This window comes from Notamacropus eugenii, chromosome 1, assembly GCF_028372415.1.
Source record: "Notamacropus eugenii isolate mMacEug1 chromosome 1, mMacEug1.pri_v2, whole genome shotgun sequence".
In the NCBI taxonomy this organism is placed as follows: domain Eukaryota; kingdom Metazoa; phylum Chordata; class Mammalia; order Diprotodontia; family Macropodidae; genus Notamacropus; species Notamacropus eugenii.
Window position 1 is genome coordinate 15,791,294 of NC_092872.1, and position 27,266 is coordinate 15,818,559.

At 38.4% G+C, this 27,266-nt stretch overlaps 1 protein-coding gene across 1 annotated transcript in view; it reads right to left on the bottom strand.

Annotated features, from left to right (window-relative positions):
* Positions 1-27,266, bottom strand: part of GRIN3A (glutamate ionotropic receptor NMDA type subunit 3A) — a 215,892-nt gene that overhangs the window by 44,354 nt on the left and 144,272 nt on the right. Inside the window, exons 4-6 of the mRNA XM_072655052.1 lie at positions 23,909-24,054; positions 12,301-12,416; positions 2,992-3,143 (exon numbers count right to left, since the gene is read on the bottom strand). Coding sequence (XP_072511153.1) covers positions 2,992-3,143; positions 12,301-12,416; positions 23,909-24,054 — 414 coding nt within the window. The remainder of the gene's footprint in view (positions 1-2,991; positions 3,144-12,300; positions 12,417-23,908; positions 24,055-27,266) is intronic.

Here is a 27,266-nt window from a genome sequence, read left to right on the forward strand (position 1 = left end):
CAAATTCTAGCCATCACTAAGAGCTTTGGTTGAACAATAGTTGGTTTATTTAGAACAGACCTGCACTACGTAGGCAGCAGATAGATTAGATTAGAGACAGATCGATGATGGTTGGTTGCTGTGGGTAATGTGACAAACAGGGGCGTGTGCAAAGGCAACCCTACAATTTTGGGGGGCCACCCTGAAATCCTTTGGTAGACCACAAGGACCTGATTTAGAGAATTTTTTCATTGACTGGAAGAAGTTGACTGCTTGGGGGATGACTTTTTTTTCCCCTGTAAGTAAAAAGTTCTATTCTTCTAAATTAAGAAATAAACTATATCCCTTTATTTTGGATCTTTTGCTTTCTAACCTCTCAATAATTCTTTTGTCTTCTCCACTTAGTAATCTCTCCAGGTCCTTGGGTCTCTCAATTTGTGAAGCCCAGACTTCTCCCAGTATCAGCCTATTTCTAAGTTAAGTTGGAGGAGGCTTTTGTCATAGTGAAAAAAGAGTGCTAGTTTTGGAGACTAAGGACCTTCTTTCAAATCCTAGTTCTATCATTTGTAACCTCTTCCTCCTTAGAATGCAAGCTCCTTAAGACAGGGACCATTTGTCCCCCTTTCTTTTTATCTCCAGTGTGTGCTAGCACATAGCAAGTGCTAAGGAAATGCTTGTCTGCTGACTGTGTGACCTTGGGCAAGTCACTTAACTTCTCTGGGGCTCAGTTTCCTCAACCCTAAAATGAAAGGGTTAGACCAGAAGAACTTTGCCAAGTTCTAAATCTGTGTTTATGATCCCTAAATCTGAGATTCTCATGAGTCATTGTGCATATTATGCAAGTACCTGTAGGTTAATGCACATTATTAAATGTTTTGTTCTCATCTGCATTCATTGATTTCCTTCAATAATTTCTCCTCCTTTGAGATCATACTACTTAAGTCAGTCTCCTCTTTTTTCCTTTTTTGAACTTTATATAGGTATTACCTCATGAATTTGCCCATTTGTGTTCCAGGCTCAATTTTGTTTTGGAGTAATGTACTTTTACTATTACTCAAAAGATTCTGCAAACTAGCAAAATAATGGCAAATGACCTGGAAGATTAATTTTAATCTTTCTCTTTTCACTTTGACATCTCAACCTTTGGCATGCTCTCCTGGCTGGCCATGACTCTCAGATGGACTTACACAATCCCTTTTTTGTTGGCTTTATTCTCTTGGGTCTCAAGTTGACTTGGCTCAGGTTTATTAGACTTCTTTTTAAATGACCATTCATCCATCCATCCATCCATCCATCATCTGTCCATCCATCCATCCATCCACCTATGTGTCCCTGACTGCGGTATTGTATCACTTGCCAGCTCCTCATTACTGCATTGCTGAGTGTCATGCTAGCTATATCTCCAATGGAATCTTGGAGGCAAAAGTTAAAGTGGAAAAGAGCACTGGAATGTGATTAAGAAACCATGAGTTCCAACTCTGATTCTGTCAGTTACCATTCAGGTGGACAAATTCCCAAAGCTTTTTAAGTTTCATTTTTTTTATCTGTCAAATGTGGGTTTTGGACTAGAACAATGGACAGAGAAAGCTAACCCTGAAAAGGACCTTAGAAATTTACAGTCTTATTCCTTTGCTATACTGGAGACCCTGAGAGGGGACAAGGCCTGCCCAGTGTTGCCCTATGGCAACATTCAGTATAAGTTTTTGGACTCTAAATATAATGCTTATTCTATTTCACTAGGTTGTTGGGCATCATGGAACATGCCTGTAATCTCAGCTACCAGGACGCTGAAGCCAGTGAATTGCTTGAGCTCAGGAGTTATGAGAGGCAGTGTGCTAAGCTGTTCACTTATCTGAATTGTCTGGCACCAATATGGTAAGCTTCATACCACCACCCAGGAGTGGAGGAAATCAGGCTACCTAAGGAGGAGAAAACTGAAGGTCAAAGTTCCCATGCCAATCAGCAGCCTGTGAGTGGTTGCTGTACTTCCAGCTCAGATAAGAGAAGGAGTAACAGTCTCAAACCAAACCAAAACATTCCATCAGGTTGTCTCCTTGGATATACTCTTAGGTCCATTTCAACTCTAACATAGAACCATAGACTTGGAGTTATAACGAACTTTGGAGGCCATTTGGTCCCTCTGGTTCTGTGACTTGGGAATTCCTACCTTGATCTTAGGGGCAACTAGGTGAGTCAGTGGATAAAATGCCAAGTCTGAAGTCAGGAAGACTTATCTTCCTGAATTCAAATCTGGTCTCAAATACTTACCAGCTGTGTGACCCTGGGCAAGGCACTTAACCCTATTTGCCTCAGTTTCTCATGTGTAAAATGAGCTAGAGAAGGAAATGGCAAGTTCCTCCATTATCTTTGCCAAGAGAACCCCAAATGGGGTCACAAAGAGTCAGACATGACTGAAACTACCACCACCACCATCACCACCTTTTCCTAGTCTTTTGGTTTGTTATGCTTGTATGGATTCCTTTTTCCTCAGGATCTCTTGCAAAGAGTGTTAGGGATGTTTGGGATGTTTCCTAGTAATCCATATAAGGGGCAATGACTGTTCTCCCATATAAAACCTTCTTCAGTTTCGTTCTTGGAGTCAGAATGCTGGACTGGATGGATCACTGGTCTGTCTTGGAATGACATTTCCTGTCTTCTTATTGAAGGAGTTTTAACCCAAGTAATAAACAGAATATATGTAGCTTTTCTATCCTTTATAAGGAAAGCATCAAAAGGAACATCTTTAGGATGGCCTCTCATAAAGATGTTTCACTATAGATTGGACTAGGAACAGGCACAACTGAAGTCATAGTAGGAAACCCACAGGAGAGAGGGAGCATAACAAATACTGATCAGAGAACCAAGGGGCTACTGCATAATCTGTTACCACTGGCCACATATCCCAAGATAACAGTGCTTCTATGACTGGAACACCCCTTTAAACACACACAATATGTACCCTTAAGGGCAAAGAAAGACTGCTGAGCCGTGACTGACAAATATATCTCTTACCTCAGTGACAGCGAAACTTCTTTTGCCACAGGGAACCACCTTGTACCATTTGTCATGCAGCATGTCCATAAATCCATGTGACTTGTACTGGCTGATAAGTTCTGATATATTTGAGGTCAGCGGAGAGTTTGGAGGAAGGCCAATACCATAGCCTAAGAGAAAATACAATTTCAAATGACATTTCCCCCATTGTTTCTGAGAGGCTATGATAGACATCTTTGATTCTGTACCAGGCATGATCATGGCAATAAAGTCTTGAGTTTATAAAGCACTTTTCTTTCAAAGGATTAAAATATTTATATTTTTATTTGTTTTCCCTTCTAGACCAATAATTTTCCTGTGAAAGAACCAGATGAGTCTCTATGACTCTTCCTGAGGTAATAGAAAGCAAGCTGTGTACTAGAAGTCAGAATATCTGGTCCCTAGCTTCAGATTTGCCATTAACTAATTGTGTGATCCATGGCAAATCATTTAGCTTGTGTAAACTTCAGTTTCCTTGGTCTGATTTCTGATCCCTAAGATACATTTGAGCTCTAATGTTCAATGTCTTTTGTTGATATGGAGTCTTAGAAGGAGAATTGGGAATCCAGGAAACATCATTACTAAGTCTGTTACTCTTACTCTAGTTGCCTCATCCAGTGGTAAGACCATGGTATTGCTGGGTGTGTGCATCCAAGATAGCATACAAGAGATTTGATGTGAGAAATGGAAGGAAGATAGGGATGGAGAGCAAGTTATGCCTATATAGGTCTGGAGGCAGTAGCAAGACAGCCAGAGATGCTAAGCCACACGTAGACCTAGAGAGAAAGCTGCATATGGCCCCCAGTGTGAAATAAACTTTGCTTGATGGGTATATTAACTAGTAATGGAGCAGAGGAGTGCCAAAGGGAAAAGAAAGGTGATTATGGAGGGGAACTATGGAAAAAATGGCTTGGAGTTGTGGCTAAAACTAAGTCATAGAACCATGAAGGAGCAAAACTAGAGCTTGCCTTAGACTAGCATTGTGTGTCATGTGGATGAAGTAGGTTTGGGGCACAGGGAAAGAGATAAACTCTCTATAAACCTAGAATTCTTTTCTGTGGGACCCATTAGGGAGGAAAATTGCTTGACTTCTTAGTAATTCTGAACCTTGTAGGGTAGTACTCTAAGTTAGAAGGACTGTTTTGGTTCTTATGGGAGAAGACTGAGTATTTTTGACTATCTTTGGGTTCATGCACAAGTCCTTTTGTTTTTTTAATAAATTAAACCTGTTCAAATTAGTGTTCCCTTTAGCTTGAGGACTTGACAAAGAACTGAGGATCTTTTTTGGACATCAAAATGTGCAACATAAGGAAATTTTCAGGGTTTTCTTGGATGGAAGCATGAGCCAGGAAGATGAAGCAGAGAAATTTTGTGAGACAAATTCCCCAAATGGTTTACAATTCCTTATATCAAGTCACTCAAGATGCTCTAAAATTGGGTTTAAGCTTTCATATATTTGGACCATTAAATGATGCCAATGATGGTAGCTATGGTGAGAAATATGGATAGCTTATCCAGTACTACTCTTAGGAAAGTCCTGACCCAAATATTTTTGGTCTGAGATCTCAGCTTTTAGTCTTCCTTAGTTGCTAAAATAATTTAGCTAAAATATTTCTTCTTTTTAGGTGAACTGGGTGACATGATAAAAATCTTCAAGTGCTAAAGGACTGCCATATAGAAGGATGGGATTTGCTCTGGAGGGTCTGCTAACTAAGGGTCAATATAAGGAAAAATGATCTAACAATAAGGGCTGTCCAGTGGGCTGCCTCATGAGGTTTCCTTTCATTGGAACTCTTGGAGCTGAGATAGAAAGACTTACTTATTAGAAATGGTGTAGAGGAGATTTACACTTTCTGCCTTGAACTAGATGACCCTGAGCCTTTTCCAACACTGAGAGTCTATGATTCATAGTCCCGTTTGTCAGCAACCTCCGGGATCCTTTTCCAGGGCTGAAACCTCAGGAAACTAGGGCCTTCTTTATCTTTTCCCTGTCTTCTTGCTGGTTGAGTGGACAGTAATTATTGCATTCTAGTCTGTTGCTATCCTGGAAATTACTTTGAGAGACCACATAAAAGGGACCATAGACAACTGAATTTTGTTCTTAGTTCTTTAGTGCTACAACTACAAAAGCTTTTTTTTTTTTAAACTTCCAGGAAAATAGAGGTAGATAAACTGAAAATATGGCTGAACTCTTTCACAGATCAAAAGTGAATAGCCTTCAAAAAGCTGCATATGCTTAATGAAAAACATATTTTCTATAGTTCTTTCCCTTTATTATTCATTTCCAAGGACATTTAAATGAAAATTGGGTCTTTGTTCTTTTTTAGCAGATATACAAAACCTTTCATTGAAATTCCAGGGCAGGGATACGTGTGTGCTTAATAATTGACATAGGTGAAATAAATAATACAAAAGTATCACTTGATCTTACAAGTAATACACATTGTTTTTTTCCTAATTATTTCTTCTGTTCCTTAACAGTGGAGTGTAAAAAAATTAAGATAATGACAATAATGGATACTAGAATTTTCAAATCTATTCCACATGTGCTTTTGAGCACCTAGTATGTGCCTTGCTATTTTGGTTTGGAGGGCAAGGTTGATAGTGAGATCTGTTAGGAAGACAGGTTGTCCAGTATATTCTCTCATCAGATAAGATGTATTCATGTGCAAGCAAAATAATGAAGTATGGGAGAGCTGTCATGGGACTGGAGAAGGGCAAATATAATCATTTCCAAAAAAGGGAAGAGGGTAGAATTTGCAAACTATAGATAAGTGAACTTGATTTTGATTCCTGGCAAGATTTTAGGATATAAGGGAGGGAGGGAACAAGTACTTATTAAGTACCTGTTATGTGTCAAGTACTATGCTGTGCTTTGCAAATATTATATCATATAAAGGGGTGTCTTGAATATTTAGATGGGGAAGTGATGATAAGTTAGGGTCAGCATAATTTCTCAAAAACAGATCATACCAAGCTCACTTAATTTTCCTTTTTTTTTGGCATTTACTGCACTGGAAGGTTATGGGAATGCAGTAGATGTAATAACCCTTTTTCAAAAACATTTAACAGAATTTCTTCTTCTACCCTCATGGACAGGATGGAGAAATGTGGCTTAAAAGATAGGCTAGGTAAGAAGAAGTCTCTATAGAGGACTCCAGGGATCCTTGGTCCCAATGCTAGTCAGCATTTTTTATCAATGACTTGGTGGAGGTGCAGATATCACCCACACTTATCTGTAGTAATAACTAATATAATGGATAGAAGATTAAGTGTCACATGAATGTGAAGCAAAAGGTAATGCAAACTTAGGTTGCATTAAGAAAGGTAGTGTGTCCTGGACTAGGGAGGTGGCCCTTCTGCTGTACTTTATCTGTGTACTTCAATGTCTTTCCAAACATGTTACACAGAGAATCAAGTACAGATTTGGGGTTGGTTCTGTGTGCAATATTTTAGGAAGGACATTGAAGTTGGAGCTGAAGAGGGTTCATAGAATAATGAAGGGTCTTGAGTTCAGGTCATAGGAGAGCTAGTTGCTGGGGAACCTGAAGAAGAGAGGGCTAAGGAAGGAGGGAGGGACAGGAATTTTTAGGTCTTTGAAAGATTAGATTCATTTGGTTTGGTCCCAGAGGGCAGAACTAGGAACAATGGGTAAAAAGAATCATAAAAATGCAAATTTTAAGCTTGATGGCAGGAAAAAAACCATCCAAATTATTATTTATAAGATAGTGCAATGATCTGCCTTGGGTGGCGGTGGGTCAATATGCTAAGAATCCCTTCTTTGACACTTCCCCCCCATATTATTAGGAGTCTTCAAAAAAGAGGCTGGACAACCACTTTGAGTATGTTGAAGGTGGATGGTATGAGGGGAACTAGAAGGTAGCTGAGGTCCTTTCCATCCATGAAATTCTAAGATTCTGTCACTTACCTGTGTATTCCGAGGAGGTAGAACCAGGGACAATGCTTAGAAATGGCAACAAGACAGCTGTAAGCTTCATGTAAAGAAAAACTTTCTAACAATTTAGAGTTTTAAAAAAGGGGGGAAATGGGCTGATTGAAGAGAGAGTGGGTTGGACCTTTGGAGGTTTTTGAGTGGTCAGTGGATGTTCAGTGATTTTGTAGAATGTGGTCTTGGTTATATATGACTTTGAAAGTTCTTTAGACTTCTGAGATTTTGATTTAACAATCCATGTTGTTGGATATTTAACTCAGACTTGTTTTGATGACCAAATGAGATAATGAATTTTGTAAATTTTAAAGTGCTGTATAAATATCAATCATCATCATGAAAAGGACTTGGGTTTGAATTCAGACTCTGCAGCTTATTACCAGCACAAGTCATCTAACCTTGTTGTAATCCAGTTCCTTCATTTATAAAATGAGAGGGTTGGATTTGCATATAAATGTCCTTTCCAGTTTTAGAACTATGACCCTAGATTGTAAGTAAGTCCCCATTCCAACTTCGTATCAAGCAGGCTTCTTTTAAGAAGTTTCTTTCAAATTCCACCTGGGCTTGTAGAGCAGGCAATTCTAGCCCTGATGATTGCACCTGACGACAAATCTATTCTGGAATCGTATATTGTGGTAGCCTAGACTCAGTACGTGAGGAGACAGACAAGTCTTTTAAAATGAATGCTTCTGAGGAGGCAATACTTATTCTAAAAATAAGCTTTAAGAGCACTGTGCAGGTATTCAAATGAACTAGGAGAAGAGTTTCATCTAATGTACATTGATATTTGGAGAAACTGCCACACTGAAAGTGATAAATATTAAATCCCTCCAGTCTATCACATCTCAGTTAAATTGCAATTGACCTGGTAAAAATAGACCTCTATCCATTATCATCTGATATTCTAATTTGCTGCACTGTTATGCACATAGCCAATGCTGAGACTTTAGTGCTGTATTCTTGATTCTCTAGCTGAATATCACCATTAAAAAGAATGGAAACTGTACATCTGGAGTATGGTGCTGGAGAGGAGATACACAGATGAAACTTAAAACAGCAATATTTTTATTGTAATTAGAATTAAAAGACCCAAAGCACAAGGGTTTAATTTTCATTCTCCATCATTTGCATTTAAAATTTGTTTGTCCTCAAGGGCCAGAGGATGGCCTTTTTACCTGTCAGTTTCTTCTGGCATTCTGAATCACTTTCCTAATTATCATTAGAAGCTAGGAGCTGCCATCAAGACTAGGCTAGCCATCATTTTGGTGTATAAAGCACAATAGGATCCTCCAGCTTGAAAGATGAAGTATCAGGTTCTTTGGACAATTACAGGATCATGGACAGATCTGAAAGGGTCTTATGGGCCAACAAGTCCAAATCTTTCATTTTACAGATGAGAACCAGACTGGTTAAGTAACTTCCCCAAGTCCACACAGCTAGCATGTATCTGAGGTGTATTGAAATCCAGGTCTTTCAGATTAAAAGTCAAATACTCTATCCATACCATAGTATCTAGACAATACTGCTTCTAGGACAAGAGAACAATTTCTATAACATGATCCTCATCACTTCTGTACAAATGAATTGGAACTTCTGTGTTAAGGATGGTAGAAGTATATTTTGGTTCCATTGACTCCATAGCCTAACAGTACTGTGCTTATATCTGCTTGGAAAATACCTGCTTCTGAAATAACCTCTCAGATGACCAGGGTTAACAACATTGTCAGAAAGAAAGATCCATTTTAGTTTGGCAGACTTTCCAAGGCAAGCCATTTGCAGCCAATGTAGAGAAAGGACTCAGAATGTATTTTAATTGGCTTGATGTTTGGACTATTAAAATATCTTTTAAAATATTGATTTTTTTCCCTTTTGAAGATGAGAGGTATATGAGAGAAGACCTAAGACAATCAGGATAAACTTGGGTGAATTACATAACTTGTTGGCCTTGTTTACTGACCCAAAATATTGATGGCTCTTATGGGCATTGAAACAAGCTTGACTTAACAGCACATTGAGTTCTTTGGATGGAATGCCATGTATCATCATTGTTCATCTTCATTATCCTTGCTCCTCCTGGGACATTTATTGCTGCAATGCTTAACTTTGGGACATGTATTAATTTATCTCAACAGTTCCTTTTCCAATTCCAGTGACTCTTTATTCCACCGGTACATAAGATTCAATTTCACCCAAGACTTCCCACAGTCTCTCAAACATTTAACAGCTTTGATCCCCCCTTCTGCATCCTTGCTTAGGAACAAAATCTACTTCTGAGGAGCTTTTAAACAAAACTTGCAGCTATTGAGACTAGTTGTTTACAACTTCATTCTGTCAGATAAATAATTTCCCAGGTGATGAAATTTTGGGGGAATTTAGAAGCAAGGTTGTATTAATGGGTTAATATCATAACACATTCATAAAACACATATCTATCTATCTGTTATAAATCAACATGCAATATTACATTTTAATGAACGTACCCCATTCTCCTTTGTTTCTAAGTTAATTCCTGATATTAATTTTTAGTATTCTGTTACCTTTTTTTGTTTTTTTAGATGTTTTTTAGACTACTAGTTGGCTATTTGGTTAGTTGCAACAGTTACTATGAATTTGGTTTAATGAAATTTGATTGATTAAAATTAATAATGAAATTATTATTTATTGAGTGTCTATTAATTTCTGGATTAGTCATCGCACAGAGAATAGCAAGTGGTAGGGCCCTTTTTTTCCAAGGAGTTTACAAGTTGCTCAACAATACAAAGTACTTCTCAGTGAAAATTCCACTGACTATTGGAATATAATGTATTTTAAACATAGACCACATTTTTCATGAGAATAGTAAATCAAAATTCTGTAAAAATGGATAGTGGAAGCATCTGTAAAGTTTTTTATTTTACTCCATACAATTGGAAAGAGGGCTCCCAAATTGGCAGTTGCCTTTTTTCCTCTATATTTTCTCATTTTTAAAACCAATAACTAGTTATGTGAACACTGCAAGAACTGCTTCAGTTCTCCCAAGCAACTCTCTTAAAACTAGAAGTTAGAGGTGAGTTATTAATTTTTGTTAGTGTAGAGAGTTTCCATACCATTGAAATTAAGAACTTTATACCTCTAAAGACAGATAAGACACAAAATGGGCCCCATGTCAGATTGTTGCTTCACCCTCAAAAACATACTTTCTTCCTTTTCTTGTGATCAAGTCTTACTTTTCTGTGTAATTGATAATGAGAATTTTCATAGGTGGTTAGTATCTATTCTGAACTTTACCTCTGAAGTTTTTTTTAGAAGAAGCCAACAGTGAAAATAAAAGTATATTCTAACATTCAATGTTCCTGCTTATTCTTACAGTGAACTGCAAGACCTTTCCATAAGGGATCACAGCATTCCACCATTGGAATGAACCATTGTGCATTTATTCCCTTTAAAAACAACATGGTGCCTAGAGATGATGTCAACCACTAGAAACAAAGTTCCATGAGCACAGATGGGATTGTAAGCAGAAAACCGGTAGGGAGTTAATTAGAGCTACAATAGCATCTGGTACTGAGCTAGAGCAGGGTGGAACAATCTATAACATCCTTGCCTTCTTAGAAGATAGGGTCACCCCCTAGAGCAAAAGGCATCTTGGTCTTTCTTAATCAGAGACAGCTCAGTCAGATATAAAGCAGGCCATCATGCCTGCCATGCTCAAGCCCACCTGAGATGATTCACTATTGATGCTGATGGCAAAGGGACCATAATTACTCAGTGTGGAGAAGCAAAATTGAATAGCTTTTCCATGTCCCCAGATGCTATGCAAATCAGAAAATTTTTGAGCCACACCAAATAGAAGCTTGATTGTCTAGGTAGGCTGCCTTAGCTGCCTTGGGCTCTGGTTTTAATGGCTCACTAACTTGTCCCAAGAACTCTCTCTGCCTCTTTCAGTTATTGGGTACTAGTTTTGGTTTGGAGATGTTCTGGTTCATGGAGGGGTCATTTTACCTTGAGAGTAGGGAAGATATTGATTGCTCTTGGAGGAAGGCAAAATGGAACAGCTTCCATTCTTACCATGTGCCATTGATCACGAAAACAGAGCCTGGGGTCAGCAGTCTGTTTATGTGTTCAGGGGAGGGAGATACTGAAGCAGGCAAACTGGAATTGGAATTGTTCTGATCTCAGAGAGCACAGTGGCTGGGTACATTGTACTAATTAAATGTTGATTGATTGAGGGATCTCCAACTTAATATGCTGACTAGGATTAAGGGTTTCAGGCAGCAGGCTGTCCATTTCCATTAGGTTGCACTGAGCTCAACAATTTTCTGTGAAACAAATGAGAATGACTAACTTGATCAAAGATGTTTTGAGACTCCTGGTATGTTGGCAGTTAAGGGGGGCAAAGAATGAGCAGACTAGAATTTAGAATTTGTAGGTGGAAAAGTTTTGCTGTCATTTGTCTCCTCCAGCAGAAGCATCTCTCCACAAAGTTCTACTTCATCTAGTCTAGCATTTAACACGTAATCATAAATGCTTGTTGTCTCCTTGGCTATATCTTGATCCTAAATCTGTCTTTCTTCTAATGCTCCTGGCATAGTATATAAGTCCTGGTAGATTGTAAACTCTTTGAGGACACGAACTATGTCTAGGCCAGGAGGGAGATGATAACCAGAACTAAACTGGCAGCAAAAAAAAATAATTGCCAGTGGTCAGGAGGTAATAAAACTCTCCTTAGAGGCACTTAAAGAGAGGATTGACTATGCAGAGATCTCAGAGAGTTAATTTCAAAATGGGTGATCCATTTACTTTACTAGCAATGTGCTAGAAAAATCACCAGGTTGAGAGTATGAAGACTTGAATTATAGTCCAAGCTCTGGCCTTGACTCTATGGGTGACCTTGGGTAAATCCCTTAACCTAAGTAATTTCCTCTTCTAAAAATATGAGAGATAAAATTGAAGGTTCTATCTAGCTCTCAATCTCCATCATTTTAGTTTTACAGATTTAGATTGATCACAAAATCTGACCATTAAAGAAATTAAACCAAAATGAAGTAAAATGATATTTAATATGTATTAATTATTTCATTCTCTTCCCCATTTGCCCCTCATTCTCTGCCCAAGCATAGAAAGTTCAAGCATCAACATTTGGGGTACCTTGTTTCTGCATGATGGGATGAGTAAATGGTACCCCAAAACTGTGCCCAGCTCTAGCAGCTTCTGAGATAAGTAGCTGAGGAAAATGAAATGAAAATGAGGAAAGATGGATGGCTGTTTTCATCAATGCTGATGTCTGCACTGGTGACTTGTAAGGTTGGCAAGCCCAATATATTCTCAATAAGAGGAAAACAACAGCAACTGATTTATACCTTCAATGGCAAATGGTTTCCCCACAGTGAGCAGTTTGCAGTCAGCGTCAATGGACACTTCATAGTCAAGGAGCGCTTTGTCCATGATGAAGGCATCCAGCTTCTCTGGATCATTCCTAGGGTCAAGACCAAAAAAAGACCTCACCATGAGTCAGTAATAATCAGGGAGCAGAGAGCAGCAGAGGAACTTGGGGTGAAGCAGGCTACCTAGTGTTGAGGTTATCTCTTTTCGCATTTCACTGCACTGAAGAATATACATCAAGGACAGTAAATTCAGGGGGGATGAGGCTTAAATTCTCCTTGCTCCAGGCTGGCATGAGGTACTTCTTTCCATAGACTGAGGCAAAGAGAAGGTCAGAACTGCCTTGACCTTCTTTAGCACAGTTCTTGAAAGAGTTCAGATCTAGTGGTTTACAAATGGAGACCTCATAAATCCGTATATTGAAATGGAGATCCTTATCAGGTATAAGCTTTATTGAAGACTTTATAGGTCAGGTTGCCATTCCATGGGATGGTTAATGAGCAAGGAAAGATAAATAAAATAGTAGATCCTCTAGGGCAGATGGCAGCAAATGATTCATTATGACAGATATTACAGTGTAGCAGAACGAGTATTGGAAGGGGAGTTAGAACTGAATTTGAGTCCTAATTCTTTCCTTTATGAACTGTGTGACTATGGGTTAGCAACTTCAGTATTTTAATCTATACAAAGGGGAAATACAGTTTCACTGTGTTGAATGGTAGCTATTACTATTCATGGTTTGTTGTGAGGATTAGATGATATGATATTAGTAAAATGTATTATAATTGCAAAGTTTTATATAAATGTTGTCATTATTAATGATACTTTTAGGCCAGCAGGACTCACTCAGTCAATTCAACAAACATTGAATACATACCTTCTCTGTGCAGGATAGACAGAGGAAAAATGGCATTTCATGTGCTCTAAGAGCTTATAGCCTAGCATAATTCTAGCATAATAACATTATATGTACACAAATAGGTATAATGCAAGATAGAGTATGATAAGGACAAAGGAGAGATACAAACCTCTATCAATATTTAAGGTGGGAGAGATCGTTTGCAGGTAGGGGCAGGAGGAAGGGGAAGATCTTGTGGAAGAATTTATGGAAAGAAGAGAAGGAATTCAATAGGCAGAGGTGAGGAAGGAGTACATTTTTTCAGCCATGAAGAACAGCCTGTTTTAATGCTTGGAGAAGGGAGATGGAAGAAAAAGAATGTGAATGCAACATAGAGTGTGTAATGAGGAATAATGTGAAATGAGAATGGAAGGCCAAATTTAGGAAAGGCCTAAGTACCAGGATAAGGAATTAGAATTTTATGTTATAGAGTAGAGGTATCACTTCCCTAGTATGAGCAACCAGATTAAATATTTTACAAAATGAATAAAAATACATTATATATATGTATATAAAACATTTCATTTTAAAACTGTCAGTATGTGGCCATCAGTAATACCTATGGATGGATTAGTAGCCTTCATTTCTAGTTGAGTTTGGTACCACTGTTACAGAGAATAGGCGATGGTGATAGCAATGGTAAATGCAGGTTATTGGATGGTATTTAGTGACTGAATGAAATTCCAGAGTAATTGTTTACTTCCAACATTGAAGAAGGGGTGGGTAATAATGATGACGATGATAGTGATAACCCACATTTTCATGATACTTGAAGTTGTATATAGTCTCTTTCCTTATATCAAATCTTTAAATATTATTTTGTGGAAGAGGAAATTGACAAAGAGGGGGATTAAGTGACCTGCTCCAGGTTTCACAGCTAAGAGACAGAGCTGTGATTCAAATGTGGGAATCCTGAGTCTAGGACCAGTATTCTTTGAACAATTCACTTAAGCATACCTTTATTAAGTACCTACTATGTGCAAGGCACTATACTATGTCCTAGGGATACAAAGACAAAAATGAAAAACAATTCTTGCCCACAGGGAACTTACATTCTTCTGAAGAGGAAAAACATGTAAAGAAATAAGTAAATATAAGACAATTTGACCACAGAGAACATTAATAACTAGGAGGATCAGGAAAGGCTTTCCATTGGAAGTGACACATGAGCTGACCCTTGAAGGTAGTCAAGAATTTTAAGGGACAGATGTGAAGATGTATTATAGTCTAGGTATGGGAACCAACTATGCAAAGACATGGAAATAGGAGATGGAGTGCTGAGTTTAGAAAACAAAAACAGTTCAGCTGGAAGGTAGTTCTTGTAAAGAGGAGTAATATGAAACAAGTCTGGAAAGGTCAGCTGAATCTGCCCTGTGAAGGGCTATAAATTACCAACAGGAAGTAGCTATATTTTTTTCTAGATGCAATAGGGAACCATTGAAGCTTTTTGAGGAGGGGAGTGACATGGTCAGATTTGTGCTTTTGAAATATCAATTTGATCACTGTGTAGCGGTTGGATTAGGGAAGGGGAAGGAAACCAATTAAGAGGCTATTACAGTACTTCAGGCAAGATATAATGGCATCAACTTGTGGGAAGGGAAAGAGAAAGGAAAAGGAAAAAGAAAAAGACATGAAAAGGGGGAAGGGAAGAGAAAGGCGGGGAGAGAAATGGTCAGGAAGGAGAAAAGCACAGTCTTCAATGGCATAGGAACAGCCATACTGCCATACAGTTTTAGGGTTGACCAGTGTTTAAAAGAGGGTGGCATCATCACACGCACTTTCTTCTGGTTCCTTTGGTGGCTAGAATGTTTCTGTTGGAGCTGGTCATGATGGTCTTAGGGAAGAGTGTTTTCAAGACCTTCCTAGATAGAATGGGACGAAGCAGGCTCTGCTGACCTTGAAGCATACAGTTATTAATGAAACATAAGCTTGCATGAATTTATGTTGACATGGCAGCTTTTCCCAGAAATCTACTTGGGGAGAACTTTATTCAGCGGACAAAGCATTTCTTTAGTGTTCCTAAGCTCGCTTCTCTCCCTACTTTCTCTCCTTAGGACCTTTTACTGTTTATACTCAAAGGGTACACAGTGTCCTCATGCTTCCTCTCTCTCTCCCTCAGTGGAACCTGATTTTAGGGAAGGGATTGATAAACTCCAAATATGTTACGTCCCCTAGGGAGCATTTGTATCTTTTGCATTTGGCTTGAGTCATAAGAGTGACTCTCCAAGTGCAGGTATTATTTTTTTGGTTAGGTGTCAAGGGAAACTTCCTGGTGTTTGCAGTCATACCACAGAGTTGCTACTTATTCTGCCCTAGCAATGTCTTGGACTAGATAGATTTCCTTTGGACTACAGGCAAGGAAGAAGACAATATAAATGTCTACATAGTACAGAAGCAGCATGGTATATTCAGAACAATACTAGATTTTCAGTTGGAAGACTTGGCTTCAAGTTCTACCTCTCTCAGTTGTTATTTGTGTGTCCTGGGCATTTAGCCTGCCTAAGCCTCAGTTTCCTCATCTATAAAATAAGGGAGTTGAACTAGATGGCCTTTAAAGTCCCATTCAACTCTCATTCTTTGATCCTATAATCCTATCCACTTTTCTACTTGGCTATTTTAAAAACCAAGACTTGAAGGTAAAGGAAAGGTCTCCAGAATACAGCTCACTTTGACTCCAATTCAGATAGAAGCCAGAGTTTATTGCAGCTTGGAGCAGAAATGATGCTTTTAAAAATAGGTATTTCCAGCTGCAGCTCATCTCCTGTGGGGTTATTGCTTTGAAACATAATAGAATCCTTGCAACAGAGTGAAGTTTTAGCAGAAAAACTTTACTCATACCAGAGGGAACTTGGAGCCTGAGAAGCATGCTTCACACCACAAAACACAGAACTAATTTAGGCTTGCACTCTAGCAAACAATAAGAAACCAGTTACCATCACTCACTAACACATTTGGGTTAAAAATATTTTAAAAATCTATGCAGTTTTGGGAACTAGTAAATTAAGAACTCTGAGCTTACCATTTTCCATAAACCACCAAATTCCCAGACTTTACTTCCCTTTTTGTAAAGAGGAAAAAATTCTAAAATTCAGCCCCACAACTTTACAAAGTATGGTAAGAAACAATTGATTAATAGACTCTACTCTTCTGTGGGATGGTGGAATATTCCTGTGTAACCCAAAGCTAAGCATTCAACCAGTGGAAAAGGCGTTGGTCTGGTAGACAAGAGCTGGGCTTTGTTAATGACCTTTTGCTTCCACTTGGATAAAATGAGGAGTTTGGTCTAGATAATATTTAAGATACCTTTTAGGACTGACCTTCCATGATTCTTGCACTACCCTCTTCTGTCTGTGGAATTGCTACTTACTTGTGCTTTGAGGACCACTAAAAAACCCTCCATTATGTAAGTTGAACTGAAAGATACTTCTCTCTCCAGGTATCTCCCCTGGTGGTTTGCTATAGCATCCTACACTCTGACCTTAGAAATTGTTTCTTTCGGTTAAAGTGTTTTATCTCCAAGAATCCCACATAAACAACGCAAATTCCCCAGGAAAAGATAACATAACCATCATTACCCATAAAGACCATAATAGGGATAAGTTTATGAAAAATCCCCAAAGTAACTCTAATCTTAGGAAATGGAGATCTAGACCCTTAAGGAATTGGAAACAGGATAGACAAGTTTTGAAAGGGGGGAGTGGGGAGAAAGTATTTATCTTAGAATATGGGGCGTTTCTTAGAGAGGTGAAGTCACAATGAATTACTTCCTTGGTCTCCGAGGAAGACACCGAAATGCCAAAGAGGTAAAAGAAGAGTAGAAAACATTTGAAATCTGAATAGCAGAGAGAAGAACAGACAAGCAGAGAAAAGAAAAGATGGAAAGTAGATAGAGGAGTTGTATTTTATATATAACCTAGCAGACAACAGTTCAGGGCAACTTCTGTTTACAATAAACATTTTAGTACCAATCAGCTACCCATAGATCAAATGCATTTGAGAAATTAAGAGTAGGGAAAAACAGGGAAAGCCAACAATAAGGTTGGCAAGTTTTCACATAAGCCTCACTTAGGAGCCAGTAGCACAATTAACTGTATGACAAATAGGCAGTTTTCTGAGTGATTTGTCACTTGAGTTAACCATAAGAGCAAGCAGCAAAAAAATAACAGAGGGCTGAGGATCTCAGTTCTAGCAGGTATGAAGGGCAAGGGGAATTTGCAAATGACTTGGAGAGAGTGTGCCATGTGTTTCTTTCAGCAAAAAGTTTCCTTCCATAAAATTTAGGCTGCCCTTACTTCTAGAGAAGAAAGTGAAAAGGCTAGAGGACTATCTTTCTATTCTGGATCTTGGAAGAATGAAATATTCCTCTCAAGAATGGCAGAAGTGATTCAGTAGGAAAACAAAGATGAAAAGAAGGAAACAGAGGGAACCTATGACAGGTGGTCTGAAGGATGAAACAATGAGGCCCAGGAGAAAGAAGGGAAGGAGGATGATTGAACTTTTGAAGAGGCTGATAGATTTAAGGTTCCTTTCTTAGAGAGATTCTTAACTTGGGCTCTGTAAACTTGTTTTTCAAAAAATATTTTGACAGTTGTATTTCAAAATAAGCATTTCCTTTCTAATCCTATGTATTTCATTTTATACTTTAAAAATATTATTCTGAGAAGGGGTCCACAGGCTTCACCAGACTACCAAAGGGGGCAAGGACACAAAAGAACATTAGGAACCCTTGCCTTAGAGTACAGAACTTGACTTTCTGAGGAAGAAGTAGTTTCTTGTACTCTGAGGAATGATGGTGTACAATAATCAGAAAAGGAAAAGGTAAGTAATGGTGGTTTTAAGTACTCACTGAAGGGGTACCAAGGAACATATGCCAACTTTACATGGAAAATAAGGAGGCATGTTCTTTTCTTGGTGTGCATATGGGAGAAAATGGAGATGTGTCAAACCTGACAAATCAATCTACTGTTGATTCATATGGTTAAAAGGATACTTGCAGATTGAACCTACAGAACACATCCAGTGTTTGTGAGAACACATCCAGTGCTTGTGAAATCCTGGGGAAGAAATGGAAAACTTCGAGGGTACTTGTGGTGCTGTCATCACTGTTACTAATTGAAAGTAAAGGTTTCAGAAGAAAAAGAGAAATTTGGGGGTAAGATGGTTTCTGAGAATGGGATTTAGATGTCTGGATCACAACTTAAGATATATGAATTTCTGTCTGTCTATCTCTTTGTCATTATGGACTCTTAGCCAGGGATGGAACCCACCTAAAAAAAGCTAGTAAAATATGTATTTATTTAGGGATGTATGTGTCTGGTCAAGAGTACTTAAAATAAGAAAAATGGGGTACCTACAAACATCTGCCAAACCACATTACTGTAGAGCAGTAGGAGAATGTTAGTGGAGACATCTAATAATTTCCAGGAAATATTATCCAAATAGAGACAATAAAAGTCATACCTTGAGATTCCTATACACAAATGTACAATGCATGAGTAATAAACATTGTGAACTAGAGATCTTAACACAAGGAGGTGAATTAAGCGTCATAGGTATGGCTGAGAATTTGTGATGTTACTTATGACTGCAAATATATGATTTATTCAAAAAGAAGATAATAGAGTGTTAGAATGCTAAGAAGATATATTGATAAGAACAGTTCAGGAATCAGAAGATGGAGATATGATATAGAACATTTTAATTAGGACATTTTAATTTATGATTCATATCAAAATCAATATCAGATTTACAAATGACAAGAAGACAAAATGTATCAGATTTGCAAATGACACAAAGTTTGGAGAGCTAGTTATGATTTTGGATAATACTATTGGGATCCCAAAAAACTAGACAGCCTAGAATAATTGACAAAATCTAATATGGTGAATTTTAATAGGAGGTAATATAAAGCACTCTACTTGCTCAAATAATCAATTGCCCACATAATAGATGGGAAATTTATGACTAGAGAGTAGGTTTTATAAGAAACTGTCCAGAGGTTTTAGGGGGATGTAAACTCAAAGTCAATACGATGATGCGCAAACCAAAAAAGTTAGTGTAATCTTAACCCACATTAATAGAGGTATAGTGTCCTGGATGACAGAAGTGATAGTTCCACTGTTTTCTACCCCATTAAGACATCATCTGAAGTATTGTGTTTAGCTCTGGGTACCACATTTTAGGAAGTACATTGGTAAGGAGGGTGAGCAGGATGGTGAGAGCATTAGAGAGCATGCCATGTAAGGATAAATTGAAGGCATTGAGTATGTTTAGCTAGGAAAAGAGAAGACTTGTGGGGACATTCTACCTGTTTTCAAGTATTTGAAAGGCTGTTACATGAAAGAATAATTAAACTTGGTCTGCTTAGGGGTTCTGTTTAGCCACAAAGGACAGAACAAGAAGCAGTGGTGCCATCTGGAGAGGCAGATTTTGGCTCAATAGGATAGAAAACTTTCTCATAATTTAAACTCTTTGCAGTGAAATAGGTTGTCTCAAGAGGTAGTCAATTCCCCATCACTGGAGTCACATTTTTGAGCAGTGGTTGGGTGACCAGTTCTTGAGGATATTGGAAAGGTGATACCTGGTCACGTATAGATTGGAGTACATGACTTCTGAAGTTTTTTTTCAACTCAGAGATTGAGTGATTCTTTGAAGCAAAAGTCAGTGTGAAGACATTGATTGTAGTGCTGTGAGCTGAGGATTTATAGAGATTACATCAAATGTAATGAAGGGAGGCCTAGAAAGAATTTTGAATCCATTAACAATTGACTTCTTCTAGTCCCCAACTTTGCATGCTTCCAGCTCTATACAAACCATTTTGAGATGGGAAATAAGGGGGAAATCTCCCCTCTTCTGAATGAGGAGAGATCTATCTCTGTACATGGATGCTCTAATTTTGAGGGTGTATATGCAAATCACTACAGGTAGGAAGCCATTGTAGGTTTATCTTATGTGTATACCCTAGCTTTGTGGGTGCATGTCTATCCTAACTTTGTGGTGGTATGTATTGGAGTTGTGGAGAAAGGCTTCCTAGATCTCATCTTGAGCTTTCAGATTCCTGAGATCTTTTTCAGGTGAACTGCTTACCTAGCTATGAAACTTCCATTTTGGGCCATTTTGGAAGTTGTTTTTTTGAACCCAAATGTGAGATCCTGTATTTATACCTATTAGATTTTTTTTAGATCAGTATTGTTGTCTGATGAGATCTTAGATCTTTATTCTATTACCCAGTACATTCACTATAACTTCCAATTTGCAATCATTTGAAAATTTGATAAGCATGTTATCTATGCATTCAATCATTAATAAAAATATTAAGTGGAAAAAGGTTAACACAAATTCTTTTTTTTCCTTCTTGTGAGGCAATCAGAGTTAAGCGACTTGCCCAGAGTCACACAGCTGGTGTCAAGTGTCTAAGGCTCAGATTTGAACTCAGGTCTTCATGACTCTAGGGTCGGTGCTCTATAAGTTCACATCAGTCCATTAATAACTACTCTATGGATCTGGTCATTTGACCAGTTTTGAGGAACACCAAACTATACTCTGATGCAGCCCAAGGTTTTCTACCTTGTCCACAGGGATATCCTACCTGTGTATATTAGTATGTGTCTGTTTTGTGTACATGAATGGGTGGCCTACCTCTGTGTATATGTAGATATCCTAACTCTGTGTTGGGTATGTCCTAACATTTTGCATGGATTTTCTCTCACTTGGTGAGTGTGTGTGTGTGTGTGTGTGTGTGTGTGTGTGTATGTGGTCCTACTTCTATGTGTGAGAGTCCTAGCTATGCTTGGGTGTCCTACTTCTGTATTTGGGTCCTCACATTTGTGAAGGGGTCTGACATGGGGAGGAGTAAAGGCCAGGCATGGTGGAACTGAGGGGTCTGATCCAGTAGCATTTCAGTTGTAGAGCATCCTATCTCCTAGTGCAGGGGCTGTTGGATCTATAGATAATGAAGCTTAGCTAATTTCCCAGCTGTTGCACAGCTGGGAACACAGCTGTGAGTGGTATCCGGGCCATTATTCCTCTGCCAAGGCAGGAGTTTAGTTGGAGAAGAGAATCCAGGAGATGGGCAGAAGGAGGGCTTCCTGAGTTTTGTACAAAAGAGAGAATGTTGATATTGACCACCCAGGTGTGAAGGTGATCGATGAATTTAACATTTTTTTATTGTCCTGCATAACTGAAATTGCCAGTTAGGTAGTACTAATGTTATCGTTCAGTAATACCCTCCTCTATTGTATCAATGTGCTATGGTAGCATTCTTGAGTTAATAGACATGCCAGCTAAATACAAGCTCTGGCAGGTCTTGTCAAGCTGGAAAGATTTTGATTACAGGCCTGCTGATGGATTGTCACCTGAGAATTAGCCTACAAAAGTATGAAGATGCGTATCACATGATGAATATTTTTGGCTGCAACAACTCATGAAACCATCTGCTACGGTGTGGAGAGGCTGTTATCTGAGTTAGGGGAACAAGTATGCATACTGATAAAATCATGGGCCTTTTGAAGAATCTATGCCAGTGAAATACCTGTTAAGAAAGCCTAGAAAGACTGTGTCTGGCTACACACAAATTTGAAAGGCAAGAATTTAATACAGAAGAACTGACATGTAGGGTGCTTGTCTTGTAGTAGCCCATGCTTTCTTTTTGCTTTTGCCTTTTCCCATCTGTTCATTTACATGGGAGGCCCAGAAGATCTTGGGAGCTCTGGGGAACCATGGTGCCTCAGACTCACACAGGTCTTTGAAGTTCATTGCAAGGCAGTGTCTAAAATGATTTGAGGCAGAAAGCATGTTGGCATTTAAGCAATTTATGGTAGTAAAAGGGACTTTCTAACCTGAAATCAAATAGTTTTGCGACAATGACGCAGATTTGGTTAGTGGGAGGGAAGGAATTCAAAAGACAAACTAAATGCCCTTGCTTGTGCTCCACTATAGCTTAACCCCTGGGGCAAAGGCTGTGGGAGTTGACAAATTTTTTCTCTTCAACTCAAGGGAAAGTTATGTTTTGCCCTTTTCTGACTACTGGGTGTGTGAGGGCCCTACTTTTCTAAAAGAGCTGTTGCTTAGCCTTTAGGGTTCAAGTTAAAAAAGAGTTGGCAAAGCCTACTCCTGTTGCAAGGACAGGCAGAATCTCAGCTAAGGATTCCAGTTGAAGCCCAATAGGTGACAGCTGCGAGAACAGTTGAGGATAGACAAAGGTGAAGAATGGCAGACATGACACATGATACCCAGGAGAGCAATGAAATGCCATTACCAGAAGACTTCAGCAGGCTTGCCACACATGTATGCTGGCCACACCTGTTTTCTCTGTGCCTCTTCATGTATGTATACTTGCAAATACATCATCCATGTACATGAACCCTAATTCCCTCCCCACAACATGTGATCCTTATGAATGACTACTCTTTTCACTGATGATCTGTGTATTTATGAGGCTCACATGAGAATGTTTTATTCCTACTTTTCTAAGGTATTTCATCAAATACTGTTGTGATTATTCCTTTTAACTGATTTCATCTTCTGGTTGAATAGGACAATAAATACCATGATAGAAGTTCCTAAACTATGGGATTTAGTGAATGTAGGCCAACAGAGTACTTAGAATCTAGAGTAGTTTTTCTAGGGATCACATTTATGAGATGGGGTTTTCCAGCTATGATATTGACATCATATATGACATTGAACTCGTTTGGAGACAAAGGATTTTTTTTCCCATTAGATCTGATTATTGATACCTAAGCTTGTAGTAAGAAGCTTCTGACAAGGACTTGAGAAGTTCTACTGCTGTCCACTGAAGATACTGATGAAAGGGATGTGACATATTATAGCACATGGAATAGCTAAGTAATGACAAATATAGCATTTTATTCAATTAGCTCTAGAAATAAGAAGTTTGATGGATTTCACAAATTAATTAAATGCATGGAAATGCATGAAACTGTCTCAGTTCCATCAAGGAAGTGTGTTAACCATTCTGGCTACCTGCTTATCACTTATTGCATTAGGAATCATCTTTTGCTAATGCCATTTAGGCACAATTCACTCACTTCTTAGCAGAAAGACTAAACCAGGTCACCTTGGACTGCTTTTATCCCCCTTGAGTTCCACTAAAATGGCAGATGGAAGTCAATGAATTGTGCTGCTGTGGCCTGTTTTCTCCTGGTGGCTTCATGTCAAGACCAATTAGACAGGAGAAGGTACAGCCACCATTGCTATTTATCTTACCCTTTACAGGGAACCTCTAGAATTTATCTTATCTTCTCAGCAACAGCAGGCTTGCTTGGGGTGGATGATTCATTGTGCAGTATTGCCTAGGGACAGACACATCATCCTCTTCCTGTCTTTTCTAGGTTTTGATCATTGTGTTACACTGGCTTTCCCAAGAGATGTCAGACCAGCTTTTGCCTTTTCCATCATGAGCTCCTTTAAACAATAATATCAACTCTCTGTGCAAAGATAGCTCTAGCTGAGACTAAGCACTCACCTTCCAGTCTAGGTTATGGAAATGCACACTTCTCCCCACTGAGAAACATGTCAGACACCAGTAAGCACAGAGTACATCGTCAAAGCAACACATTTAAAAAGCCAGCATCACATATAATGGATGGTTTGCAAAGCCTGTGTCAGTAACTAAATGGCCTTTCCATCAGTGAGCATTTTGAGGGCCTAGGTAAGCTGACACTCACTTCAAATACTCCACTCCATCTGGGGTGGCTGGTACATTGTACCTTCTCATATATTCATACATCTCTGGGAAGCTTTGCTTCACATAATCTTCAGCACTGCTTTCCCGAACAGTTCCGAATCGAAAGCCTTGGGAGGGATGATGTAGCTAAGAGAAAGAAAAACAAAGAAAAAGCAAGGCTGTACTCTTATTCATGTAATTAGTTTTCAATACTCTCCTAATGCTGCACTTTCTGGAACATAAAGAAAATGTAAAAGTACAGTTGCCTACATGCCCACACATATACATGTACTTAAATCTTAGCACTCACATCAGGCATCTTTCTTCTAAAACATGACAACAAATGGAAAATCCAATACGATCTCCCAGGACATTGGGAAAAACCTGTCAATTGGCATTTAAGTAAGGGAATAGTAACCTTTGGTTGCCATCTTGGGTTGTATGGACAAGAGGTAATTCTGCCATATAATAACTCTAACAAAATGGTTTTTCTGTGTGACTTATAGGATCAGTCTGTTTATTTGACAGCTACTTTTTCCTATGTGATATCAAACCTAAATCATTCTCTTAAATCTTGCAGGCTGTATTTCTCTTTGACTTGAAAGAAAAATACAAATTTTCAAATAAGTTTTCTAATCTATGATTGTAAGGCATTTTTCCAGAGCTATTGGTTTATAAATTAAAGCTGTGAAGGAATCTCTTTTATGTTTACCTAAATTATATTTGTGGTATTTGATTATTTCACTTTATCTAAAGTAAATGTTTGGTTTTGTGGCAAAAGGATCTGCTTCCTTTAAGAAGCCAGGATATAAAAATGCTGAGTTATTTACCCAGATAGAGTTGTGCTTAAAGAGGATTAAGATCAAGCTGTTGCATGGAAGAGAGGTGGCCAGACACAGAGATATCCTGTACCTGAACTATAAAAGGCAGCTGATACTTCTGGAGTAGGTAAACAGAGAACTAGGATGACAAAGGGAGGGCTGGGGAAAGGGGAAGAAAGCTGTAGCTTCTCTGGAAAACAAGAAAAAGTATTTAGGCTCATTGAGTCTAGTAAAGAGTGAGGATGTGTTAGTGTGAAATTTGATGCTGGATTTTAACTACTTCACATCTGAGAATAAATTGGGATTCAAGGCAGACCTGTGGAGTCAGATAAATTAAAAAAAAATTAGAAATTGAGCATTTTTCACACTTGAATAATAGAGCCTATAGTTTGTACTTGGGCTTTTTTCTTTTTTACATTTGTTTTATATGGTATTTCACATTTTACATTAAATTTTTAATTTGATGACTTTCTGTTCAAAATGCATTTATTATAAAACCTTGTTTGGATATATGAAGAATATGACTTTTTTTCCCCCAAATTTTTCCCAGCCAAAAGAAAGTCTATGTTGCTGTGCCAGTAACTATCCCAATGAAATATGATTAATTTACTGGTGCCAACTACCACAGGGGAAATACCATTGTATCCCCCACAAGTGTGTTGGCAAGCAGTCAGCTTGTTTCATTCAGCTTGCTCTGTGCTGACGTGTTAGCATCATTGTAGGTCAGATGTACTACTTTCTCTTCTAGGACTCCAGATTTAGCAATATTGTGACATCACAAATTCCAACAGGTACTAGAAGAAGCTAAATAACCTTAGGACATGCCTGGAACCCTTGAGCCATGATGGAAATATTCTAATAGCACTTCTATAGCTAGTACCCTGTATTGTGCCTGGCAGAGCAGAGGCATAATAAATACTTGTTGATTGATTGAAATCTATATTCCATACCATCATGAAGATACATTTGAAAGAGCTTACAGTATCTGTTACATATGTGCTACCAAATCTCAGTGGGATAAGAATGATCGCTTCTTATAACTACTGAAAGGTCACCTCTTTTGCGTGAGTGGTGCTGCCTGGAGCTAATAAAATAGCATGAGATTCAGTCACCAAGAGCAGTTGAGAACTGTTTCCAGTACACTCATGACGTCAGTTGGGTGGGTTGTGATTATCTGAGTTAAGTGTGATTTTAGACATTTTTGTATTCTCACTTATCCAAAAAATGGAATGAAGAGGGGTACAGGTTAATAATGGAATCAACCCTTTGTTTTTTTTTAAACAGCTGAGAGGTACTCAGTAGTCCAGTACTGCTAGGACACCATAACCTCCCACAATCCCCAACAAAGGTTTACTTGAGAGAATGGGAAATATTCAGAAGGTATTTTCTTTTTGACAAGTTTTGTTACTACCTTTTGTTTTCCCATCGGTGATTTCTCCTCAACTTCCTCTGCCCTGCTGCATTAAACCTTTTCTTATAATGAGGGAAAAACATCTAAACACAAGCCAACCAGCACAGCATCTGTTGGGATACTGCATTCCCAATCAATAGTTCCAATCTTTCTTCTGAGAGGAAGAAGAGGGTTTCCTGTCTGACTTTGCAACATAGCATCGTTACCTCTCAGGTTTATTCTTTAATGTATACCTAAGATCCACAGCAGCTGGTACTGCTTTGCTCTGTGTAAGATGCTCCCCAAGACAGACAAAACTCATGAGAATACAAATAGATTCATAAGAAAAGCTGCTCAGGTATCTAGACTACTCAGAAGTCTTATTATTCTGTCACAAAGAGATGTCACCCAACTCCAAAAGGCTCATGATGGAAAGTGTTATATATATCCAGAGAAAAAAACATAGAGTCTGAATGAAGATGGAAGCATACTATTTTCTCTTTTTTTCTTTCTTATGGTTTTTCCCTTTTGTTCTGAATCTTCTTTCACAGTATGACTAAGGTGGAAATATGTTTAATATGTACAGAAATAGCCTATTTCAGATTGTTTGTCATCTTGGGGATGGGGGAAGTAAGGGAGAAGAAAAAAACTTGGAACCCCAAATCTTATAAAAGTGAATTCCGAAAACTAAAAAAACTAATAAAAACAGAGGTGTTTCCTCTTCTCCTCTCCTCTCTTCTGTCAACAGGTAGCTGTACAGTATTATTGATCTACTTAAAAACCTTGGAGCCCAGAGCTACCTTTGCTTTTGCAAGTTGTCTGCAGACAGCCTCAGAGGAGGAGAAAGTCAGAGGTATAGCCAATAACTGCTTTCTTCTTTCTGCTCTAGAGATCAATTGTCCTGCGTTTCTAACTCCTCTGATGTGTTCCCGACAGTGCTTGTTCTAGTGGATGGATATTCATTGGGGCATTAGTAGAGACCTTTCTAATTCAAGCTCTTAACTTTCTTTAGTAGATATAGTTCCCTTTCTATTACTGATGGAATAAACATTGAGTTTTTCATAGCACATCTCTTTGCTTCACATAGACTCATTTGCACCTATAAAATAATAAATTCATTGACTAAAATTCCATTGGAGTTTCCATTC